Source organism: Coregonus clupeaformis, chromosome 8 (assembly GCF_020615455.1).
Source record: "Coregonus clupeaformis isolate EN_2021a chromosome 8, ASM2061545v1, whole genome shotgun sequence".
In the NCBI taxonomy this organism is placed as follows: domain Eukaryota; kingdom Metazoa; phylum Chordata; class Actinopteri; order Salmoniformes; family Salmonidae; genus Coregonus; species Coregonus clupeaformis.
In genome coordinates this window covers 23,164,382-23,188,293 of record NC_059199.1, presented here as the reverse complement: position 1 = coordinate 23,188,293, position 23,912 = coordinate 23,164,382, and the positions used below count along the sequence as shown (strand labels likewise).

The 23,912-nt window shown below is 42.8% G+C and overlaps 1 protein-coding gene across 1 annotated transcript; it reads left to right on the top strand.

Moving 5' to 3' along the window:
- Nucleotides 1-20,385, top strand: LOC121571271 (ubiquitin carboxyl-terminal hydrolase 12). Its single transcript, XM_041882639.2, has 10 exons — nucleotides 1-175; nucleotides 2,532-2,612; nucleotides 2,856-2,995; nucleotides 3,142-3,215; nucleotides 3,399-3,652; nucleotides 3,915-3,991; nucleotides 4,233-4,316; nucleotides 5,290-5,487; nucleotides 5,708-5,786; nucleotides 19,551-20,385. The coding sequence occupies exons 1-10, from the start codon at nucleotides 128-130 to the stop codon at nucleotides 19,650-19,652; spliced, it is 1,137 nt and encodes a 378-aa protein (XP_041738573.1). The 5' UTR covers nucleotides 1-127; the 3' UTR covers nucleotides 19,653-20,385.
- The last annotated feature ends 3,527 nt before the right edge of the window (nucleotides 20,386-23,912 follow it).

The window sequence follows — 23,912 nt, the reverse complement described above, 5'->3', positions numbered from 1 at the left end:
TGTGAGAAAACAGTGCATCAACACTCTCTCATCCCCAAACTGGACGGTGCGAAAGGTCTCCCCGGAACAGCCGTTGCGGCTGTCACTGTTTTCAAATTGGGGTTCGGTCCAATATGGCGACAGACGGATGGAAATACTGATGACTGTCCGAAAGATTGCCTCGATTTGTACGATGGTACGGTATTTTTTCTGTTTAAAATCCGTTATTTTTTATGCGACTAGCTAGTTGGCTAATGCTAGCTAAGTAAACTGGCGAACAGGACATGACTGAGGAGGTTTTCCAGAAAGTTGGTTAGCTAGTTAGGCACATCTCTCTAGAGAAGCAAACATAGGTGACTGTTATTGATGCGTTTAGTTGTTGGGGTTCAAGAATGCTAAGTATCACTAGACTGCATGGTCTTTTGATATAGGTGGATCAACAGGGATAGCTAACGTTAGCAAATAAGATAGCCAGCTAACTAGTTAGCATATACCCTAGCCACAAGCAAATGCTAGTTTTATCAATACCACAAAGTTGTTTTGATAGTTAGCTAAATTACTTGTCTAGTTAACTAGGTAACGATAGTTATGTTGCTTTCTCAGTCATCTTAGGCGTTTATTTGATAAAGTAATTTGGAAGCTGCTAACAGTAGCTAGCGAAATCATATTGGTCAACCTTTCAACTTCAACTAGCTAGCTAACGGTACATCAAGGTAGCTAGAATATTAGCCAGCTACTACTGAATAGATGCTTGCCAGCAACATTTATCTGGCTAGTTAGCTACCTACATAGTGAGTTAGCTGTGTTCTGCTAATCTAGTTCTATGTATTATTTTGATGTGCCTAAAGGCAGTAATGAAATGGGAAATCCGTTGCAGAGGTCAGTGCTTTTTAGTTAGCTAGCTAGCTACATAACAAACCAATGAAGCCCGAACTATCAGCAGCAGCTGAATTCTATGGATTGAACGAACGCTGGCTGTATCTAGAATTCCTGGAGAGATGCTCCACCTGAAATGCAACTCAACCAATTTCCTCCCCTGTCCCTCTGTCAAAACATCAAAGTTGCCAGGGAACGCGCCGTCAGAGTGCCACCTGACAAGTGACAGTTTGTTTATTTACTTCGCCTACCAGTCGCTGACAAAGAAGTGCATTATCCGGCGACAGATTAAGTTTGAACCCCTCTGCCGCTGCACCAAGCCATATCAGACCAACAGCCGGTTGAGATGAATGACAGGGGTGTATTCATTATGGCGATTCTGTTACAAAACATTTTGTCTGTTGTACAACGTTTTGCAACAAATGGTTTACTCCAAACAGAGCTTTTTGCGACGAAAACGAGTTTATATTCGACAAAATTCAGTTAGGTCTCTCCCAGTGATTTATATATACACATCATTGGTTTCTCCCCGTTTCTTTCAGTTTACTCTATTTGCTTCAGTTTAAATGGTTTCCGTTGCAAGACGTAATGAATGCACCCCAGATGTCAGGGAGAAATCTCACACACAACCTTTTTTAATTAAGAGTGTGTTGAGACTACGTTTAAGCCTTGCTACTGCTAGTCATATTCATAGCCTTTGGTCTTCATGCACAGCGGTTAGCTAGTCAGTTCACTGGCATCTTCGGTCTGTCTGTGCATCTTGTAGATCTGTTGCATCATATGGAACCATCACACATGAGACACACACACACACATCTTTTAGTTATTTCAGTCAGCTGTGGCCGTTCTTAAATGATGACATAGAGCATAGTAAATGTGATATCATGGATAAGGACTAGGAGGACCACTCCTTCTGTCCCAAGGTGTTACTGGACTGGTGGAGTCTCGGGCAGACAGTGCACTTGATACCGTGTAAAAACATTACATAATGATTGTGAAAGACTGTTGCACATTGCAATGATAACTTAGCATAACCAGGGGTCAAACTGGGTGGGAATATAGTCCAAACAGTGGTTAGCGCAGGCCTACAGTGAATCTAACTAGGCTACGTCCCAATAATTATACTAGCATACTACATGGGCTCCTGAGTGGCGCAGCGGTCTAAGGCACTGCATCTCAGTGCTTGAGGCGTCACTACAGACCCCGTGATTGGGAGTCCCATAAGGCGGCGCACAATTGGCCCAGCGTCGTCCGGGTTTGGCCGGTGTAGGCCGTCATTGTAAATAAGAATTTGTTCTTAACTGACTTGCCTAGTTAAATATAGGTTAAATAAAAAAAAAAAACATGTAAGCCATTGCCAAGCGTACTAACTTTGTAGATGTACGTACCAGACCCAGGGGAAAATGGGGTGGGTGAGGATACAGTCCAAACAGTGTGTAGGGCATGCCTACAGCCAATCTAACTAGGCTATATCCCAATATTCATACTACATGAAAAGTTATTAGAGTACCGGTATACTAAAAAGTATGCTAGTGTTGATTTTATCGGCAGTATTGGCTAGAATACATGGCTCATGGTATGTACTTCCTTTGACTCTTACTGATTGTAAGTCACTCTGGATAATAGTGTCTGCTAAATGACAAAAATCGATGTAAATGTAATACTTTCCTTTCCAGGGCGCCAATGCCTCAGCTTTGGAGAAGGAGATCGGACCGGAACAGTTTCCAGTTAATGAACACTACTTTGGATTGGTCAACGTAAGTACCAACACAACAATATAAACCATAGCTGTTGGTCAACGTAAGTTTCCCAGCATGCACCTGCACAAACACAATATATAACCATTTTACTGTTAGTGTGTTTGCTTTTGAATTAAGATTGGATTACTTTGTTCCAACAATCATAACACAAGACTTAGCACACGCTCTCACACTTCTCCCTCCCTCTCTCTCCTCCCTCTCTCCTTTCGTCTTGTCTCCTCCCTCTCTCCTCTTCTCTAGTTTGGGAACACCTGCTACTGTAACTCGGTGCTGCAGGCCCTCTACTTCTGTCGTCCTTTTAGGGAGAAGGTCCTAGCCTACAAGGTCCAGCCCAGACGTAAAGAGTCCCTGCTCACTTGTCTGTCTGACCTCTTCAACAGGTAAATGGGAGGGAATGTGCCCCACCCTTAGCATCTTGCATAAACAAATGAAATGGTGCTTGGAACCAAAAATTGATCAGAAATGGAAAAAAGGCCAGCATGCACTTTAAGTTACAATTTAAACTTTGTTACAACTTGTTCAACAGCATTGCTACACAGAAGAAGAAGGTCGGAGTCATCCCTCCCAAGAAGTTCATCTCACGTCTGAGGAAGGAGAATGGTGAGAAGGGTGGGGTGATGGGAAGGGGTGTAAAGGAAAAAATAAAAGTTAATCTCGCTCCTGAAAAAGAAGGGATAGAGGGAATAGTGCAGATGGAGATTGGAGAAAATGTAGCAACTTTAGACAGCTCATTACTCTTCCTTCATCCCCTCTTTCTCTATCCTCTTCTCTCTCTCCCTCCAGAGCTGTTTGACAACTACATGCAGCAAGATGCCCATGAGTTCCTCAACTACCTCCTCAACACTATCGCTGACCTGCTCCAGGAGGAGAAGAGCCAGGAGCGACAGCAGAATGGAAAACTGGTGCAGAACGGAGGAGGTGGGGGGAGCAGTGGGACAGGAGGAGGAGACGAGGGGGAGAAGACACAGCAGACCTGGGTCCACGAGATCTTCCAGGGAACCCTGACCAACGAGACGCGCTGCCTCAACTGTGAAGCTGTAAGTGGAGGGAGATCCAAGATGGAGGCTGTTAATGGGGAGATGAATGGGTCTCTGAGCAGGAATGGATGCCGGGCTGTGCTAGTTTCCCGATACTATATTGTAATGGGAAAGGGAGATCCAAAATGGAGACTGTCATTGTTTTTTAAATTAAGGAGAGGAATAGGGCCAGGAGTTGTAATTTATGCCAGTTTCCTATTATTGAACATTGTTTAAACAGAGGTAGATTTAACCAGTGTTGTGCTTGGCTCTGCTTGTCCAGGTGAGCAGTAAAGACGAGGACTTCCTGGACCTGTCTGTCGACGTAGAGCAGAACACCTCCATCACGCACTGTCTTAGGTAGGTGTGTGTGTGTACTGTCAGAGAGATAGCCACTGAAGGGATGGAGTGGAGATGGAGAAAGGAATAGAGGTAAATAACAGAGAGAGGAAAAGAGAAATGGATGGAGGAAAAACAGAACAGAGTTCAGTAGGCCCAAATAGGAGGAAGCGTTATGGAAATGTCCAAGTCATACATATGCCAAATGACATCACTTTGTGGATGCTCCAGAACTCATCTGTGTCTTCTTTTCTCTCCACAGGGGTTTCAGCAACACCGAGACACTATGTAGTGAATACAAGTACTACTGTGAACAGTGTCGGAGTAAACAGGAGGCACAGAAAAGGTGAGCTGGCTGGTCTCTGTGAAAAACGTACCCAAAAAGTGCATTTAAATGGCTGTCCGAGCAAACATACAGTAAGTAGGTGATTAGTAGACAAGAACAAGGCTAGCCTGTCTTTCTGCCTGTCTTACACCTAAAGAGGTTTAAATACTAACATTAAAGGCCCAATGCTGTCATATATTTACACACTATGAGGTTGGAATAATACTTTGTTAAAATATTAATAATGCCCTTTTAGTGTAAGAGCTGTTTGAAAAGACCACCTGAAAATTCAGCCTGTTTTGGTGGGAGGGAGTTTTGGCATTCCATGTTGACATCACCATGCGGTAGATTAGTTAATAGACCAATAAGAAAGCTGATAAAACTGGTTGTTTGGATCCTGGATGCTGATTGGACAAGCAGCGTTCCAAGCTGTGCTGTATTGGCTGTCACAGGCACACTAGGTCTGCTAACAGTTCCATCTGAAAATGATCACTGCGCCTCCATAAGAATGTCATGTTGCTGTCCGATTCATCTTTTGTGTTTATCACACATTATCTCCCCTTGCTTCCAGCCTAGCATTTAGTTTGGTACAGCGGGGGTTAATATAATCCTCGCTGTCTGCCAGTCTGACCTCGGAAACAATGCTTCACTTTTGAGTGTCGGTCTCTGTACCATACATAGAGTGAACGGTACCCAGACAAGATGAGACATTTTCTGAGCCAGGCGAAATCACACATCAACGTCATTATCATGGAGATATCCAAATAAATGATGCTATCGCTTTGGGCCGAACAACGCCATTTACCTGTGACTGTGTTCATGATACAGCACTGCCTCTTGTGCCTTATTGCTTAAGTGTTCCAAACCTCTCTGCCAATAACAGCTCATTTTCTGTTACCCAGAAATGATTTAATATTGAGATAAAAACGGCTGCATTGGACCTTTAACCCTTCCCGCTCTATCATATAATATTATCATGTTCTTTTATTATTAGGATGCGTGTTAAGAAGCTTCCTATGATCCTGGCGTTACACCTGAAGAGGTTTAAATACATGGACCAGTTGCATCGCTACACCAAGCTGTCCTATCGCGTCGTCTTCCCCCTGGAGCTCCGCCTCTTCAACACCTCAGGAGACGCCACCAACCCCGACCGCATGTACGACCTGGTCGCCGTGGTCGTCCACTGTGGAAGGTAAAGAGAGCGACTGTGTGTGCGGTCGCTCACTCAGTTTGTGCCAGAGATGATCTGTGTGTCTGTTTTAGACTGTGTGTCTGTTTTAGACTGTGTGTCTGTCACCTTTTCAATATTTCTCTCTCTTTCTGTCCATCTGTCTGTCTCTTCTCTCCTGCTCAGCAGAGTGTTTAATTGTACCTCCTGTCTATAACGGTTATATTTATTTTCCTCTCTCCAGTGGTCCAAACCGTGGTCATTACATCACCATAGTGAAGAGTCATGGATTCTGGCTCTTATTTGATGACGACATAGTAGAGGTATGGAGAGCTTGTCTATACTCTATTGGCTATATTATTTTCTAGTGATAAGAGTTCTCTTTATATTCTAACGGTTGTTTTCCTTCAATGAGTCTATATTCCATATGTTCAAAGAGAAGAGTGAAAGACGCTGATCGTCTGTAGTACATGGGACCCTCAAACACCCAAGCTGTCTTTTCAAAGACAGTTCTTAGTTGTAATACGGTATAAAATAAACTTGTACAAGACCTGCTGGAGACAGGCAAAACAGAACGGCAAAATTAACTGTAGGTACTCGCAAATTCGCAATGAATGTCTCCAACGGCACCTCCAATAATGACGTGTTGTCAACAAACGACACCTTCATTTATTTTTATGGTATAAACTGGTAGTTTGATTCTACTAACTAATTTCCAGCATCCATAGAGATCCAACAGAGACCTATTCCAAGCTGCATTCCAGTCCATCCCCCTACTCCCTACCAGACCTGGGTTCAAATACTATTTGCAATAATTTCAAATATTTTTATCTGGGCTTGATTGAGCTTGCCTGGCACAGTGGAACCAATAAAATACTCGGAAGGAGTGCAAACCCTGAACATCTGGCACTCCAGGCAGGCTAGAGCAAACGCTAAAAGTATTTGAAAGATTTCAAATAGTATTTGAACCCAAGTCTGATCCCTTCTCGCTCCCAATGTTGTCTGGAATTCCATTGCGCCGCACCGGTCGACCCAGATAGCTCCAGGTGGCTGTGTGAATAATGTATAATCTTTATAAATAGGGAGTGGGAGACAGACTGGAATACCAGTTTTAGATAAGTTAGTAGAATGAGCCGGAGGACTATGAGAACTTTTGTGTGTGCGTGTATGGTAGTGTCACTCTCTCTCTCTCCTCACTCACTCAAAATAATCAACCTGCTTTTCTCAGGTTATGAGAATGCATTAAAACATGGCAGAGCACACACTATGAAATACTTCAGTTCCTGTAGAACGTAAAGTAGGCTGCCTGCGTCTGTTGAAATGCTTTCAGTCCAGATCACATTCAGGGAATGAGTCCACACAGTAGTAGTATATGGCCCTGTTTCAAATGTACCCACAGTGTAGAGGTATGTTATAGCAATCGAGGGGCCTGCTTTTTCCACTCCGGGAAGACACTTTCCATAGGCAGAGATCTAGACTCAGTTTACACTCAGTTTACCCAGCGTAACCATTAGAGTGGAACAATGCAAAACTGACCTTAGATCAGTGTCTAGGGTTTTTCCACTATGGAAAGAGTCCTATTGTAACATCTGGTAGATGAGCAGAACCTGGCTGAGTGATGAAGTTTCCGCTGGGCTTGGAAAGACACTGGTCTCAGATCAGTTTTGGGTTTACCCTCTAATGGTTAAAGGGATAGTTCGACATTTTGGCAATTAAGCCCTTTTTTGTACTTACACCGAGTCAGTCTAGACGTCCAGTCATGAGCTAACTAATGTCTCCTACTACACGCGGAGACATTAATGGTATCCATGAGTTCATCTGACTCTGGGTAAGTAGAACATTCTTGAACTATCCCTTTAACACTAGAACCGCTGGGCTTCGAGGGAGCCCCCTTCAAGCTAATGAGCAGTCATTCTAACTGCAACATTCTAACAGTATAATTAATACATTTAATTAGGGATGTGCATCTTTCCCTTTCAAGACGCTTTGATATGTATCTAGATACATGGGCTCTGATATGATACTGGAACGATACGTTTTAGTTTGAAACGATTCGGTTTGATGCACTAACTTTTCTTGCTTAAGCATGTTCATTTTCCATTCTGTACTGAAAACATATATAAACACAACATGCAACAATTTCAACGCTTTTACTGAGTTACGGTTTATATTAGGTAATCAGTCAATTGAAATAAATGAATTAGACCCGTAATCTATGGATTTCACATGACTGGGCAGGGGCGCAGCCATGGGTGAGCCTGGAAGGGCATAGGTCCACCCACTTAGGAACCAGGCCCAGCCAATCAGAATGAGTTTTACCCCACGAAAAGGCTTTATTACAGACAGAAACACCCCTCAGTTTCGTCAGCTGTTTGGGTGGCTGGTCTCAGACGATCCCGCATGTGAAGAACCCTGATATGGAGGTCTTGGGCTGGCGTGGTTACACATGGTCTGCGGTTGTGAGGCCGGTTGAACGTACTGGCAAAATCTCTAAAACAACGTTGAGCAGGCTTATGGTAGAGAAATTAACATTAAATTATCTCGCAACAGCTCTGGTGGACATTCCTGCAGTCAGCAGGTCAATTGCACGCTCCCTCAAAACTTGAGACATCTGGGGCATTGTGTTGTGTGACAAAACCGCACATCTTAGTGGCCTTTTTATTGTCCCCAGCACAAGGTGCACCTGTGTAATGATAATGCTGTTCAGTCAGCTTCTTGATATGTCAGGTGGATGGATTATCTTTGCAAAGGAGAAACGCTCACTAACAGGGAAACATGGGACCAACACATCTGTCTGAGCTTGTGTGAATTATGTATGCCTATGGTGTATGTACTATGTAGGCACCTGATGTGAACCCCAAGGGAGACTAGGTAGGCATCTACCACCCCACTATAGTGTTATAGGGTATAGCACTATGAGATGGGGGGGCAATAGCATATGTTTTTTGTCCACTTTGGTTCTGAAATCACCATCACCCACTAATTAACTTGTCATTTTTGCAGATTAAGTGTTTGAGCTTGAGGTCAGGGCTCTGTGCATGCTAGTCAAGTTCTTCCACACCGTTTTCGACAAACCATTTCTGTATGGACCTCGCTTTGTGCACTGGGGCGTTGTCATGCTGAAACAGGAAAGGGCCTTCACGAAACTGTTGCCACAAAGTTGGAAGCACAGAATCATGTAATTGTATGCTGCAGCGTTAAGATTTCCCTTCACTGGAACTAAGGGGCCTAGCCCGAACCATGAAAAACAGCCACAGACCATTATTCCTCCTCCACCAAACTTTACTTTGCATTGGGGCAGATAGTGTTCTCCTGGCATGCGCCAAATCCAGATTTGTCCGTCGGACTGCCAGATGGTGAAGCGCGATTCATCACTCCAGAGAACGCATTTGCACTGCTCCAAAGGTCAATGGAGACGAGCTTTACACCACTCCTGCCGACGCTTGGCATTGCGCATGGTGATCTTAGGCTTGTGTGCGGCTGCTCGGCCATGGAAACCCATTTCATGAAGTTCCCGACGAACAGTTCTTGTGCTGACGTTGCTTACAGAGGCAGTTTGGAACTCGTTAGTGAGTGTTGCAACCGAGGACAGACGATTCAGCACTCGGCGGTCCCGTTCTGTGAACTTGTTTGGCCTACCACTTCGTGCCTGAGCCATTGTTGCTCCTAGATGTTTCCACTTCACAATAACAGCACTTACAGTTGACCAGGGCAGCTCTAGCAGGGCAGAAATTTTACAAACTGACTTGTTGGGAAGGTGCCACGTTGAAAGTCACTGAGCTCTTCACTAAGGCCGTTCTACCGCCAATGTTTGTCTATGGAGATTGCATGGCTGTGTGCTCGATTTTATACACCTGTCGGCAACAGGTGTGGCTGAAATAGCCGAATCCACTAATTTGAAGGGTTGTCCACATACTTTTGTGTATATTGTGGATCGCCCATAAATTCGAAAAATTTAGATTTTTATGCCATATCGCCCAGCCCTACCTGGATTGTACAATATTTGCCGATTCTTTTTTTAAATTATTCAAGCTCTGTCAAGTTGGTTGTTGATCATTGCTAGACAGCCATTTTCAAGTCTCGCCATAGATTTTCAAGACGCTTTAAGTGAAAACTAAGTCGTCTTGGTAAGCAACTCCAGTATATATTTGGCCTTGTTTTTTTTAGGTTATTGTCCTGCAGAAAGATGAATTTGTCTCCCAATGTCTGTTGGAAAGCAAACTGAACCAGGTTTTCCTCTAGGACTTTGCCTGTGCTTGGCTCTATTCTGTTTCTTTTTATCCCAAAAAACTCCCTTGCAGATGACAAGCATACCCATAACATAATGCATTCACCACCATGCTTGAAAATATGAAGAGTGTTACTCAGTGATATGTTTGGGGCTAATTCAAAACAACACAACTTTTTGTGTTCAGGACATAAAGTTAATTTCTTTTTTTTGCAGTTTTATTTTAGGGCCTTATTGCAAACAGGATGCATGTTTTAAAATGTTTAGTCTGTACAGGCTTCCTTCTTTTCACTCTGTCAATTAGGTTAGCATTGTGGAGTAACTACAATGTTGTTGATCAATCCTCAGGTTTCTCCTATCACAGACATTAAACTCTGTAACTGTTTTAAAGTCACCATTGGCCTCATGGTGAAATCCCTGAGCAGTTTCCTTCCTCTCCGGCAACTGAGTTAGGAAGGATGCCAGTATCTTGGTAGTGACTGGGTGTATTGATACACCATCCATAGCCAAATCAATAACTTCACCATGCTCAAAGGGATATTCAATGTCTGCTTTTATTTTTATTTTTAACCCATCTACCAGTAGGTACCGTTTTTGCAAGGCATTGGAAAACCACCTTGTCTTTGTGGTTGAATCTGAATTTGAAATTTACTGCTAGACTGAGGGACCTTTTCAGATAGGTAGTCATTCAAAAATCTTGTTAAACACTTCTTGCACACAGAGTCCATGCAACTTATTATGTGACTTCAGCAAATGTTTTATCCTGAACTTATTTAGGCTTGCCATAACAAAGGGGTTGAGTACTTATTGACTCAAGACATTTTAAGCTTTTCATTTAATTAATTTGTAAAAATTTCTAAAAACACAATTCCACTTTGACATTATGGGGTATTGTGTGTAGGCCAGTGACCCAATCTCTATTTAATCAATGTTTTATTCCGGCTGTAACAACAAAATGTGTAAAAAGTAAAGTGGTGTGAATACTTTCTGAAGGTATTGTGTTTTCGGAAGGTAGAAAAAGTAATATGAGAAAAAAATGTCAGTGAATCAGCGATTCGTAACGTTTTAATTGATCTTCTGACCAATGCATGCCACATTTGGATCGATTTGGGGTCCATGGAATTGATGCGTATCGGTGCATTGTTACATCTCTACCTTTCATATATATTCTATCACAGAAATAATCATTTGGTTGTGTTTATGATGGTCTTATGTAATTTAAATAACACTAGCGTTTTCATTAATTTGTTACTGTAGTCTATATGTAAAAAAATATAAAACACATTCAAGGGCATATGTCTTGAAATGTGGTAAAAGCTTCTTTTTGTAAAGACAAAAAAAGAAAAATGACCCCAACCACCAAGATGCACACTCAGCAAGACGCACGATCAAATAATGAAAACATCAGTAGCCTACATATCATTATAAGCGCCAAGTGTGCTTGATAAATAGTGAAAATCAGGCAAAAGCAATAATGGCGTTATAATGAATATGAATGTCGAATTGACAGGAGTCAAAACTAGTCAATTATTGTCCGTTCGTGCTTACATGGTGTGCGTCTTCCAGGGTTACAAAGAAATTCCCTGGTTTTCCCGAAATTCCATATGGAATATTCACGGAATCTGGAGGCAATAAGCAGGAAATCCGGAATCCTCCAACCAGGATTTCTGGAAAACCAGGGAATTTATTGAAAGTTCCTGGAATTTTGCAACCGTAGCGTCTTCATGCAATGGCATCAGTTGGAGCATGTCACATAAACAACAACAACATTTGGTGAGTGCGTTGCTGATGTCGTTTTTTGCTTGATGTCGGGCCTGCTCTCTGTGATAATCGACCTGTAGCATTGTCACCAGCTTGTTCTATCCAAATGGTGCCATCACCTCTTTTTATCCTGCCTCGCAGTTTCATTTCGTGGTGGTGCGGGCACCTGTTCAGTGCGCACCGTTCTGGCTTTATTGCACTTAGGGCTCGGAGGTGTAGGTTCAGGCTGGGGCTCAGAATCAGAAGAATAATCATCAGAGATGTCATGATTCATTTCTTCCCCACCATCTGAGTCCTTTTCATTCAGATTTTGTAGCAACTTTAACGCGGCAGCCATTTGTCTTGGCATTGTAAATTACACACGCACTCACTGTGTACTCCAAGTAGGCCAGAGTAGACTGATATATATATACAGTTGAAGTCGGATGTTTACATTCACCTTAGCCAAATACATTTAAACTCAGTTTTTCACAATTCCTGACATTTAATCCTAGTATAAATTCCCTGTCTTAGGTCAGTTAGGATCACCACTTTATTTTAAGAATGTGAAATGTCAGAATAATAGTAGAGATAATTATTTATTTCAGCTTTTATTTCTTTCATCACATTCCCAGGGGGTCAGGAGTTTACATTCTCACAATTAGTATTTGGTAGCATTGCCTTTAAATTGTTTAACTTGGGTCAAACGTTTCGGGTAGCCTTCCACAAGCTTCCCACAATAAGTCGGGGGAATTTTGGCCCATTCCTCCTGACAGAGCTGGTGTAACTTAGTCAGGATTTTAGGCCTCCTTGCTCGCACACGCTTTTTCAGTTCTGCCCACACATTTTCTATAGGATTGAGGTCAGGGCTTTGTGATGGCCACTCCAATACCTTGACGTTGTTGTCCTTAAGCCATTTTGCCACAACTTTGGAAGTATGCTTGGGGTCATTGTCCATTTGGAAGACCCATTTGCAACCAAGCTTTAACTTCCTGACTGATGTCTTGAGATGTTGCTTCAATCTATCCACATAATTTTCCTTCCTCATGATGCCATCTATTTTGTGAAGTGCACCAGTCCTTCCTGCAGCAAAGCACCCTCACAGCATGATGCTGCCATCCCCGTGCTTCACGGTTGGGATGGTGTTCTTCAGCTTGCAAGCACCCTCTTTTCCTCCAAACATAACGATGGACATTATGGCCAAACAGTTTTATTTTTGTTTCATCAGACCAGATGCCATTTCTCCAAAAAGTACGATCTTTGTCCCCATGTGCAGTTGCAAACCGTAGTCTGGCTTTTTTTATGGCGGTTTTGGAGCAGTGGCTTCTTCCTTGTTGAGCGGCCTTTCAAGTAATGTCGATATAGGACTTGTTTTACTGTGGATATAGATACTTTTGTACCTGTTTCCTCCAGCATCTTCAAGGTCCTTTGCTGTTGTTCTGGGATTGATTTGCAGTTTCACATCAAAGTACGTTCATCTCTAGGAGACAGAACGCATCTCCTTCCTAAGCGGTATGACGGCTGCGTGGTCCCATGGTGTTTATACTTGCGTACTATTGTTTGTACAGATGAACGTGGTATCTTCAGGCATTTGGAAATTGCTCCCAAGGATGAACCAGACTTGTGGAGGTCTACAATCTTTTTCTGAGGTCTTGGCTGATTTCTTTTGATTTTCCCATGATGTCAAGCAAAGAGGGGTTAGGCCTTGAAGAAGGTAGGCCTTGAAATACATCTACAGGTACAACTCCAATTGACTCAAATGATGTCAATTAGCCGAACAGAAGCTTCTAAAGCAATGACATCATTTTCTGGAATTTTCCAAGCTGTTTAAAGACACAGTCAACTTAGTGTATGTAAACTTCTGACCCACTGGAATTGTGATACAGTGAATTATAAGTGAAATAATCTTTCTGTAAACAATTGTTGGAAAAATTGCTTGTGTCATGCACAAAGTAGATGTCCTAACCGACTTATCAAAACTATAGTTTGTTAACAAGACATTTTGTGGAGTGGTTGAAAAACAAGTTTTAGTGACCACAACCTAAGTGTATGTAAACCTCCGACTTCAACTGTGTGTGTGTGTGTATGTATGTGTGTGTGTGTGTATATATATATATATATATACACACACACACACAGTGGGGGGGAAAAAAGTATTTAGTCAGCCACCAATTGTGCAAGTTCTCCCACTTAAAAAGATGAGAGGCCTGTAATTTTCATCATAGGTACACATCAACTATGACATACAAAATGAGATTTTTTTCCCAGAAAATCACATTGTAGGATTTTTAATGAATTTATTTGCAAATTATGGTGGAAAATAAGTATTTGGTCAATAACAAAAGTTTCTCAATACTTTGTTATATAGCCTTTGTTGGCAATGACACAGGTCAAACGTTTTCTGTAAGTCTTCACAAGGTTTTCACACACTGTTGCTGGTATTTTGGCCCATTCCTCCATGCAGATCTCCTCTAGAGCAGTTATGTTTTGGGGCTGTCGCTGGGCAACACGGACTTTCAACTCCCTCCAAAGATTTTCTATGGGGTTAAGATCTGGAGACTGGCTAGGCCACTCCAGGACCTTGAAATGCTTCTTACGAAGCCACTCCTTCGTTGCCCGGGCGGTGTGTTTGGGATCATTGTCATGCTGAAAGACCCAGCCACGTTTCATCTTCAATGCCCTTGCTGATGGAAGGAGGTTTTCACTTAAAATCTCACGATACATGGCCCCATTCATTCTTTCCTTTACACAGATCAGTCGTCCTGGTCCCTTTGCAGAAAAACAGCCCCAAAGCATGATGTTTCCACCCCCATGCTTCACAGTAGGTATGGTGTTCTTTGGATGCAACTCAGCATTCTTTGTCCTCCAAACACGACGAAGTTGAGTTTTTACCAAAATGTTCTATTTTGGTTTCATCTGACCATATGACATTCTCCCAATCCTCTTCTGGATCATCCAAATGCACTCTAGCAAACTTCAGACGGGCCTGGACATGTACTGGCTTAAGCAGGGGGGACACGTCTTGCACTGCAGGATTTGAGTCCCTGGCGGCGTAGTGTGTTACTGATGGTAGGCTTTGTTACTTTGGTCCCAGCTCTCTGCAGGTCATTCACTAGGTCCCCCCGTGTGGTTCTGGGATTTTTGCTCACCATTCTTGTGATCATTTTGACCCCACGGGGTGAGATCTTGCGTGGAGCCCCAGATCGAGGGAGATTATCAGTGGTCTTGTATGTCTTCCATTTCCTAATAATTGCTCCCACAGTTGATTTCTTCAAACCAAGCTGCTTACCTATTGCAGATTCAGTCTTCCCAGCCTGGTGCAGGTCTACAATTTTGTTTCTGGTGTCCTTTGACAGCTCTTTGGTCTTGGCCATAGTGGAGTTTGGAGTGTGACTGTTTGCGGTTGTGGACAGGTGTCTTTTATACTGATAACAAGTTCAAACAGGTCCCATTAATACAGGTAACGAGTGGAGGACAGAGGAGCCTCTTAAAGAAGAAGTTACAGGTCTGTGAGAGCCAGAAATCTTGCTTGTTTGTAGGTGACCAAATACTTATTTTCCACCATAATTTGCAAATAAATTCATAAAAAATCCTACAATGGGATTTTCTGGATTTTTTTCCTCAATTTGTCTGTCATAGTTGACGTGTACCTATGATGAAAATTACAGGCCTCTCATCTTTTTAAGTGGGAGAACTTGCACAATTGGTGGCTGACTAAATACTTTTTTCCCCCACTGTATATGGCCCTATAAAATCTGCATTGTGGACAGAATCACGGAATCCAGACATTAAAACGGAATTCAACAATATGTTTTTTATTGAACTTATTAGAAAATGTATTAATATGCCCAAATTTCATAACACATGAACAAAATGCATCAGGGGATACATATTTTCTTTCAACTTTCTTTCGAGGCAACGCATGAATACCCCGGTCTGTGTGCGTGCGTTTGTCTACCACTTTGTGTAACTGTTAGCGATGATGCTAATAATTATAAACGTCTTCTGGTAGATGGAAAGGCTTTCCTAAAAACCTTCTCAATTAAATGTTAACTACAAAGTAGCAAGTGCCTACCTGATATCATGATTGTTTGCATCAATGCAGTGGCGATTTGTTTAGCAAACTCTGCAATCACATGTATGCTACAGAAACACCACTTACAAAACAAGTCTCTTGCTGGTGTGCAGTTGAATTAAAGGATATCTACAACCAAAAATGACAATGTCTTTAGATTTTTCCCAGACCTCAAAAGTGGTCTCCTGGTGCGTTTTAAGCATTGTTGAGGACTTAGAACATCCAATAGAACAAAAATCTTATTTGAGCGTAAACCTAGAAAAACTGGGAAAACGGAAACCTGGAGAGAGAAAAAATATATACACTACCAGTCAAAAGTTTTAGAACACCTAATCATTCAAGGGTTTTCTTCAAATATCCACCCTTTGCCTTGATGACAGCTTTGCACACTCTTGGCATTATCTCAACCAGCTTTTCCAACAGTCTTGAAGGAGTTCCCACATATGCTGAGCACTTGTTGGCAGCTTTTCCTTCACTCTGCAGTCCGACTCATCCCAAACCATCTCAATTTGGTTGAGGTCGGGGGATTGTGGTCATCTGATGCAGCAGTCCATCACTCTCCTTCTTGGTCAAATAGCCCTTACACAGCCTAGAGGTGTGTTGGGTCATTGTCCTGTTGAAAAACAAATGTTAGTCCCACTAAGTCCAAACCAGATGGGATGGTGTATCGCTGCAGAATGCTGTGGTAGCCATGCTGGTTAAGTGTGCCTTGAATTCTAAATAAATCATAGACAGTGTCACCAGCAAAGCACCCCCACACCATAACACCACCTCCTCCATGCTTTTTTGGTGGGAAATACACATGCGGAGATCATCCGTTCACCCACACCGCGTTTCGCAGAGGTAACTCTGGGTCTTCCTTTCCTGTGGTGAGAGCCAGTTTCATCGTAGCGCTTGATGGTTTTTGCGACTGCACTTGAAGAAACTTTCAAAGTTCTTGAAATGTTTCGTATTGACTGACCATGTCTTAAAGTAATGGACTGTCGTTTCTCTTTGCTTATTTGAGCTGTTCTTGACATAATGTGGATATGGTCTTTTACCAAATTGGGCTATCTTCTGTATAACCCCCCACCTTGTCACACCACAGCTGATTGGCTCAAACACATTAAGAAGGAAAGAAATTCCACAAATTAACTTTTAACAAGGTGCACCTGTTAATTGAAATGAATTCATGGTGACTACCTCATGAAGCTGGTTGAGAGAATGCCAAGAGTGTGCAAAGCTGTAATCAAAGCAAATGGTGGCTATTTGAAGAATCTCAAATATAAAACATATTTTGATTTGTTTTAAGACTTTTGGTTACTACATGATTCCATATGTTATTTCATAGTTTTGACGTCTTCACTATTATTCTACAATGTAGAAAATAGTAAAAATAAAGAAGAATCCTTGAATGAGTAGGTGTACTAAAACTTTTTTGACCGGTTGTGTGTGTGTATGTATATATATTGCTAAAAAAAATAAAGGGAACACTTAAACAACACATCCTAGATCTGAATGAATGAAATAATCTTATTAAATACTTTTTTCTTTACATAGCTGAATGTGCTGACACCAAAATCACACAAAAATTATCAATGGAAATCAAATTTATCAACCCATGGAGGTCTGGATTTGGAGTCACCCTCAAAATTAAAGTGGAAAACCACACTACAGGCTGATCCAACTTTGATGTAATGTCCTTAAAACAAGTCAAAATGAGGCTCAGTAGTGTGTGTGGCCTCCACGTGCCTGTATGACCTCCCTACAACGCCTGGGCATGCTCCTGATGAGGTGGCGGATGGTCTCCTGAGGGATCTCATCCCAGACCTGGACTAAAGCATACGCCAACTCCTGGACAGTCTGTGGTGCAACGTGGCGTTGGTGGATGGAGCGAGACATGATTTCCCAGATGTGCTCAATTGGATTCAGGTCTGGGGAACGGGCGGGCCAGTCCATAGCATCAATGCCTTCCTCTTGCAGGAACTGCTGACACACTCCAGCCACATGAGGTCTAGCATTGTCTTGCATTAGGAGGAACCCAGGGCCAACCGCACCAGCATATGGTCTCACAATGGGTCTGAGGATCTCATCTCGGTACCTAATGGCAGTCAGGCTACCTCTGGCGAGCACATGGAGGGCTGTGCGGCCCCCCAAAGAAATGCCACCCCACACCATGACTGACCCACTGCCAAACCGGTCATGCTGGAGGATGTTGCAGGCAGCAGAACGTTCTCCACGGCGTCTCCAGACTCTGTCACGTCTGTCACGTGCTCAGTGTGAACCTGCTTTCATCTGTGAAGAGCACAGGGCGCCAGTGGCGAATTTGCCAATCTTGGTGTTCTCTGGCAAATGCCAAACATCCTGCACGGTGTTGGGCTGTAAGCACAACCCCCACCTGTGGACGTCGGGCCCTCATACCACCCTCATGGAGTCTGTTTCTGACTGTTTGAGCAGACACATGCACATTTGTGGCCTGCTGTAGGTCATTTTGCAGGGCTCTGGCAGTGCTCCTCCTGCTCCTCCTTGCACAAAGGCGGAGGTAGCGGTCCTGCTGCTGGGTTGTTGCCCTCCTACGGCCTCCTCCACATCTCCTGATGTACTGGCCTGTCTCCTGGTAGCGCCTCCATGCTCTGGACACTACGCTGACAGACACAGCAAACCTTCTTGCCACAGCTCGCATTGATGTGCCATCCTGGATGAGCTGCACTACCTGAGCCACTTGTGTGGGTTGTAGACTCCGTCTCATGCTACCACTAGAGTGAAAGCACCGCCAGCATTCAAAAGTGACCAAAACATCAGCCAGGAAGCATAGGAACTGAGAAGTGGTCTGTGGTCACCACCTGCAGAACCACTTCTTTGTTGGGGGTGTCTTGCTAATTGCCTATAATTTCCACCTGTTGTCTATTCCATTTGCACAACAGCATGTGACATTTATTGTCAATCAGTGTTGCTTCCTAAGTGGACAGTTTGATTTCACAGAAGTGTGATTGACTTGGAGTTACATTGTGTTGTTTAAGTGTTCCCTTTATTTTTTTGAGCAGTGAGTGAGTGAGTGAGTGAGATTTATAGCGTACATACCATTTTCAGATTATAATTACAATAGATCAATACAAAAGAATGGCCCTCCCTCTTATTCATTCACAATTGGTGATTACATAATTAGGCATCATTCTCTCCCCTCACACATTCTCCCCCATCGTACTTGAACTTCATTTATTTAATCTGTTATACTGTATGTGTAAAATTTGTTTAGGTTAAGTTTCAAGGCAATTATCAACAGGGCACGGCACCTTTAACTGTCGGGGGAAGGAGGGGCATTCAAAGACAATTTTTTTTAAATGAAATGCCCTCCTAAAACTGATTTATAACTCCTGTTATGTTAGTGATAGTAAGATTCCAACAACAACAGTATGTAATATAGACTTATTTAGCAAAAGTCAAGGACGGAGGGGGCATAACTTTAAAAATGGCAGTAATATTTTTAAAAATTCATGAGCAGTCAAATTACTGTTTTAGCGGTTCTAGTGTTGGGGTTTGGAGAAGGTAAGCTGATCCTAGATCTGTAGCTAAGGGCAAGGGGAGCGGAGGGAAGAGTAGACATGGCTGCTGTGGGTTTGTTTTACATTTCTTATTTTCCTCCACTCTCTCTCTCTCTGTCTCCGTTTGTTTACTAGCAGTCCACTCCAATTTCAGTTTCCAGACGAAAGGGAGAGGTCCCTTTATCCTGGAAACTGAGATGGCCGTGGACTTCTAGTAAACATTGTTTCCTCACTACTCTACCCCCACAACTGGTAGAAGCACAACCTATTTATTCTCGCTTTTCTCTGAAGGGATCCACATTTGTTGTACCACATAAACATATATTATTCTTACAGATTTCCAAAATGTGTATGACAAGTAACACAGTAAAAAGATAGGGCGGTCATTACTCATAAGGCTCCTCTCCAAAAGTAGCGCACTATATGGTGAACTTTGTCGCTACATGTCTGTGTCGTGACAGACGAAGTCATTGGAGATTCGGCCTTCTCTAACCTTAAACTCTCCTCCTCTTCTCCTTTATAGAAAATCGACGCCCAGGCGATCGAGGAGTTCTACGGTCTAACGTCTGACATTTCTAAGAACTCTGAGTCAGGTTACATCCTGTTCTACCAGTCCCGGGACTGAACCAGCCAATGGCAGTGGCCCAAAGCTGAAACGGGCCATTGGGATTGGGACTCTGCATAGAGAGGGAGGGGCTTGGGCAGCCACAGGCCCTGCCTAGCCCACCACCTGTTTTAAATATTTAAGCTTTACAGTGGGAGCTGTGGAGTACCGAGAGGATGAATGGAGGAGGATCTTCAGCAGACAGGAGCCAACGATGCCCGAGCGACCGATCAGTTGATATGACGTCATCATCGTAGAACGAAGAGCAGGTACCCGGGATTGTTATGTTTCGTCATCCTCTCTCTCCTCTTCATCATCGTCAACATCGTCCTGATTGTTTTTTTTTTGGTTTGACAGCAGATTAGAAATATATGGTGTGTTGGCTTGGCTAGCTCTCTGCTTACATGGTGTGCCATTAATGGTATGGCACCATTACTGGTGTTTAATCAATTATTGGTATCCTTGTCATATTTAGTGCCACTCAGGGGCTAAACAGGATTTGGGTTTGATGAAAAGTGGATCTGCCATTTCCTGAATGTTCTCAATACTTTGTTGCCAGTTGTTTTAGTTTGGAGAGTTGAGTTTGGTCCCTTTGCAGTTCAGCAGGCCAGATCTGGCTGTGTTTTATTATATCATGGTTCGGATGCTGAAAGCTGCACACATATTACCATCTGTTTAAAGGGACACACACACACACACACACATACACACACATACACACATACACACATACACACATACATACATACATACATACATACATACATACATACATACATACATACATACATACATACATACATACATACATACATACATACATACATATATATGCTCTCTAGCTTCCCCCTCTGGCAACAACAGCAAACTACACCACCAACTACAAATAACCTGCCAACCAGATATTTATCTTATATCCATCTCCTAAGCAAGCAAGTTACTTATTGGTGTCAATGGCTGTGCTTCAAATTGCAGCATATTCCCTACGTACTGCACTCTAAAAGTAGAGCAATATATATCGAGTAGGCTGTCATTTGGGACATAGCCCAGCCATCCTCTTTGTGTCGTCTTTAACACAGTATAAACCTGATTGGCTGCTGCAACATTTAGCTCCTCTTCCTGTCACCTGATCTGAACCTTCAAATCAGAGCCTGAGGTAGACAAATGTTTCCTGTTTATTTTGTATTTTTTTGAACGCACAAGTAAACCAAACATAGCAGTTTTGTTTATAATATTAAGTATGTGCTACACTGCCAGTTGGGGTAATTAACCTAACTTCACTCTTTAAAAGGCTACGTCCCAATATCTATTCGAGCACACTACCAAGTATGTAGTCCCAATACATTCTAAGTAGTACGCTGGTGTGGGTATTGGAGCAGAGCCTGTTTCTCTCAACAGAAATATACATTGATTAAGGCCCACTATTCATAAAGCATCTCAGAGTAGGAGTGCTGATCTAAGATCAGTTTTGCCTTTTAGATCTGATCCTAGATCAACACTCTTACTCTGAGACGCTTTATGAATACAGGCCCTGATCCATAGCTCTGACATGGGAGGTGTTTATGTTATGTTAGCTAGGCCCAGAGTGGGCCCTGTTAAGTTGAATGTAAGACAGTCTGCCGTTGAAATGTACAGTAAGAAACTGGCTGCTTATTGGTTGGCCCATACATAGGGCCTGAAAGTTTTTACCTATCCTGACCAGTACTAGATATATAGGTTACGTCCTAAATGGCACCCTATTCCCTACATAGTGCGCTATTTTTGACCAGGTCACATAGGGACTCAGCTATAGTCTATGACAAGGGCCCAGAGTTCTCAAATCTCAAACACACCCCACCAGTTGGAGACCTAGGCTGTGTGTCAAATGGCACCCTATTCACTACATAGTGCACTACCTTTGTCTAGAGCCCTAATGGGTATAGTGTGCCATTTTGTGTATTTAGGCTGTGCTCTGCAACCATATATTAATTCATATTTTAACACATAAACCATTCCTTTATGTGTGATCAAATCTAACTGTCTAAGACATGCTGCTTGTCTTTAAGGTTAACTAATTACTAATATGAGATTGTCATTTGTGAAGGACTAAAACTGAAAAATTTTAGATTGTGTATAGAGTTGCAAAACTCCGGTAACTTTCCCAAAATGCAAAGGTTTTCCAGAAATCCTGTCTGGAAGATTTGCAGAAATCAAGAAGAAATAAGCTGGAAATCCGGAATCCACCAACCAGGAATTCTGGAGAATCTAGGAATTTGGGGGAAATTACAGGAGTTTTGCGAACCCTTACTAAACTGATATTAAAGGGCAATTCAACCACTTTTCAACCTAATTTTCATTATCTTCAGCACAATACCATTGTCTAGATATGTGAAAAATTCAGATTTCTACGTTAAGTTCTACCCAATGACATCATTAAATGTTAAAACATTTTCAAACAGTGATTTGCGGTGAAGTGGGGAGCAAGAAAATACATTTACATTTTGCAGACGCTCTTATCCAGAGCGACTTACAGTTAGTGAGTGCATACATCATTATTTTTATATATATATATATATATTTTTTACTGGCCCCCCGTGGGAAATGAACCCACAACCCTGGCGTTGCAAACGCCATGCTCAACCAACTGAGCTACATCCCTGCCGGCCATTCCCTCCCCTATCCTGGACGACGCTGGGCCAATTGTGCGCCGCCCCATGGGTCTCCCGGTCACGGCCGGCTACGACAGAGCCTGGATTCGAACCAGGATCTCTAGTGGCACAGCTAGCACTGCAATACAGTGCCTTAGACCACTGCGCCACTCGGGAGATTACCCTCCCTCTGGCTAAATCAAATTGAAATATTTGTAACATGCTTTGTAAAACAACAGTGAAATGCTTACTTCCTAACAATGTAGAGAAAAAAAAGGAGAACTAACAGAAAAATATTAACATGAGGAATAAATACACAATGGGTAATGATAACTTGGTACCAGTACTGAGGCGAGAAAGTCTTTGCAGGTTTTGAAAAAAGTTGTTGTACTTTTAATCGTACCCTGTGATGTCACAGAGAAGCGTTATTTTTTTACCTTAACTTTTTAACCAGAGATCATTGGGCTCCCGAGTGTCGCAGCGGTCTAAGGCACTGCATCTCAGTGCTTGAGGCGTCACTACAGACCCCCTGGTTCGATTCCAGGCTGTATCACAACCGGCCGTGATTGGGAGTCCCATAGGGCGGCGCACAATTGGCCCAGCGTCGTCCGGGTTTGGCCGGTGTAGGCCGTCATTGTAAATAAGAATTTGTTCTTAACTGACTTGCCTAGTTAAATAAAGGTAAAATAATTTTTTTTTGAAATACGTCGTTTTCACATATGTAGACACTGGTATGGTGCTGGAGATATGAGGTTGAAAAAGGGGTGGAATTGCCCTTTAAATGTAAGATTGTGTGACTTGCTACTCTACATAGAACGCGTTTGGAGTGTGGGAGCGCTAAACTCATTAATGATTGAACTTAGTAATAGCCTATCTATCTAGAGTATCTACCTAGTACACTCCGCTAGCCTCTAGCCTATAGGGTTCACTGTCACTGAGTTAGTCCCAAATGGAACCCTATATCTTTTGTAGTGCACTACTTTTCACCAGGGCCCATAAGGAATAGGGTGCCATTTGGGACGCACTTCTGTCTACCCTGTCTGTCTGGGTCTCTGTACTCCCTAACCTTTGGTGTGTCTGTGTGTAGTAGGTGAGTGAAGTGAGGCGTGGCATACCAGAGGTGTGTGCGTGCGTATATATAAACAGTAGTTTGACCCCTTTCTATCCGGGTTGTTTGGGGTTGCTGCTGACAGTGCAACTGACACACACACACACACATGGCCAATTATCACGCTTGGGTTGATTTGTGTTTGAAGTGAGCGACCGCGAGCACACGCGGCAGGACACGCATGGCTGGACACAGTACATAGAAACAGGTGTCACACAGCTTTCCATAGCGTGTATTCCAGCCTAACTGACAGAGCGACATGTAATGTAGCCTAATGTTAAAGGTAGACTCAGTGAAATGATGTTGCCACAAACAGCACCGCCGATATTTGCGATGAGCGAGATGCAAGACTTCGCTCCCACACACTCGCACACAATATTTGCGAATGTGGATGGGTTTGCTTCACACTGAGATGTTTAGCCGCGCGCTTCAACGCTCTTATTTGCGGAAATGTACCCACTATGCGGTTTACTTTGTGCACCTACGTCATATCGCTGAGTCTACCTTTAGCAGCAGTGAATGGTATTTTAGATCTAGCAGCTTCAG

Excerpts from the sequence above, each read along its gene's own strand:
- LOC121571271 (XM_041882639.2), top strand. The coding sequence starts at position 128 with ATGGAAATACTGATGACTGTCCGAAAGATTGCCTCGATTTGTACGATG. Across the intron at positions 3,216-3,398 it reads ACGTCTGAGGAAGGAGAATG|AGCTGTTTGACAACTACATG; the intron begins GTGAGAAGGGTG and ends CTCTCCCTCCAG. Across the intron at positions 3,992-4,232 it reads TCCATCACGCACTGTCTTAG|GGGTTTCAGCAACACCGAGA; the intron begins GTAGGTGTGTGT and ends TTCTCTCCACAG.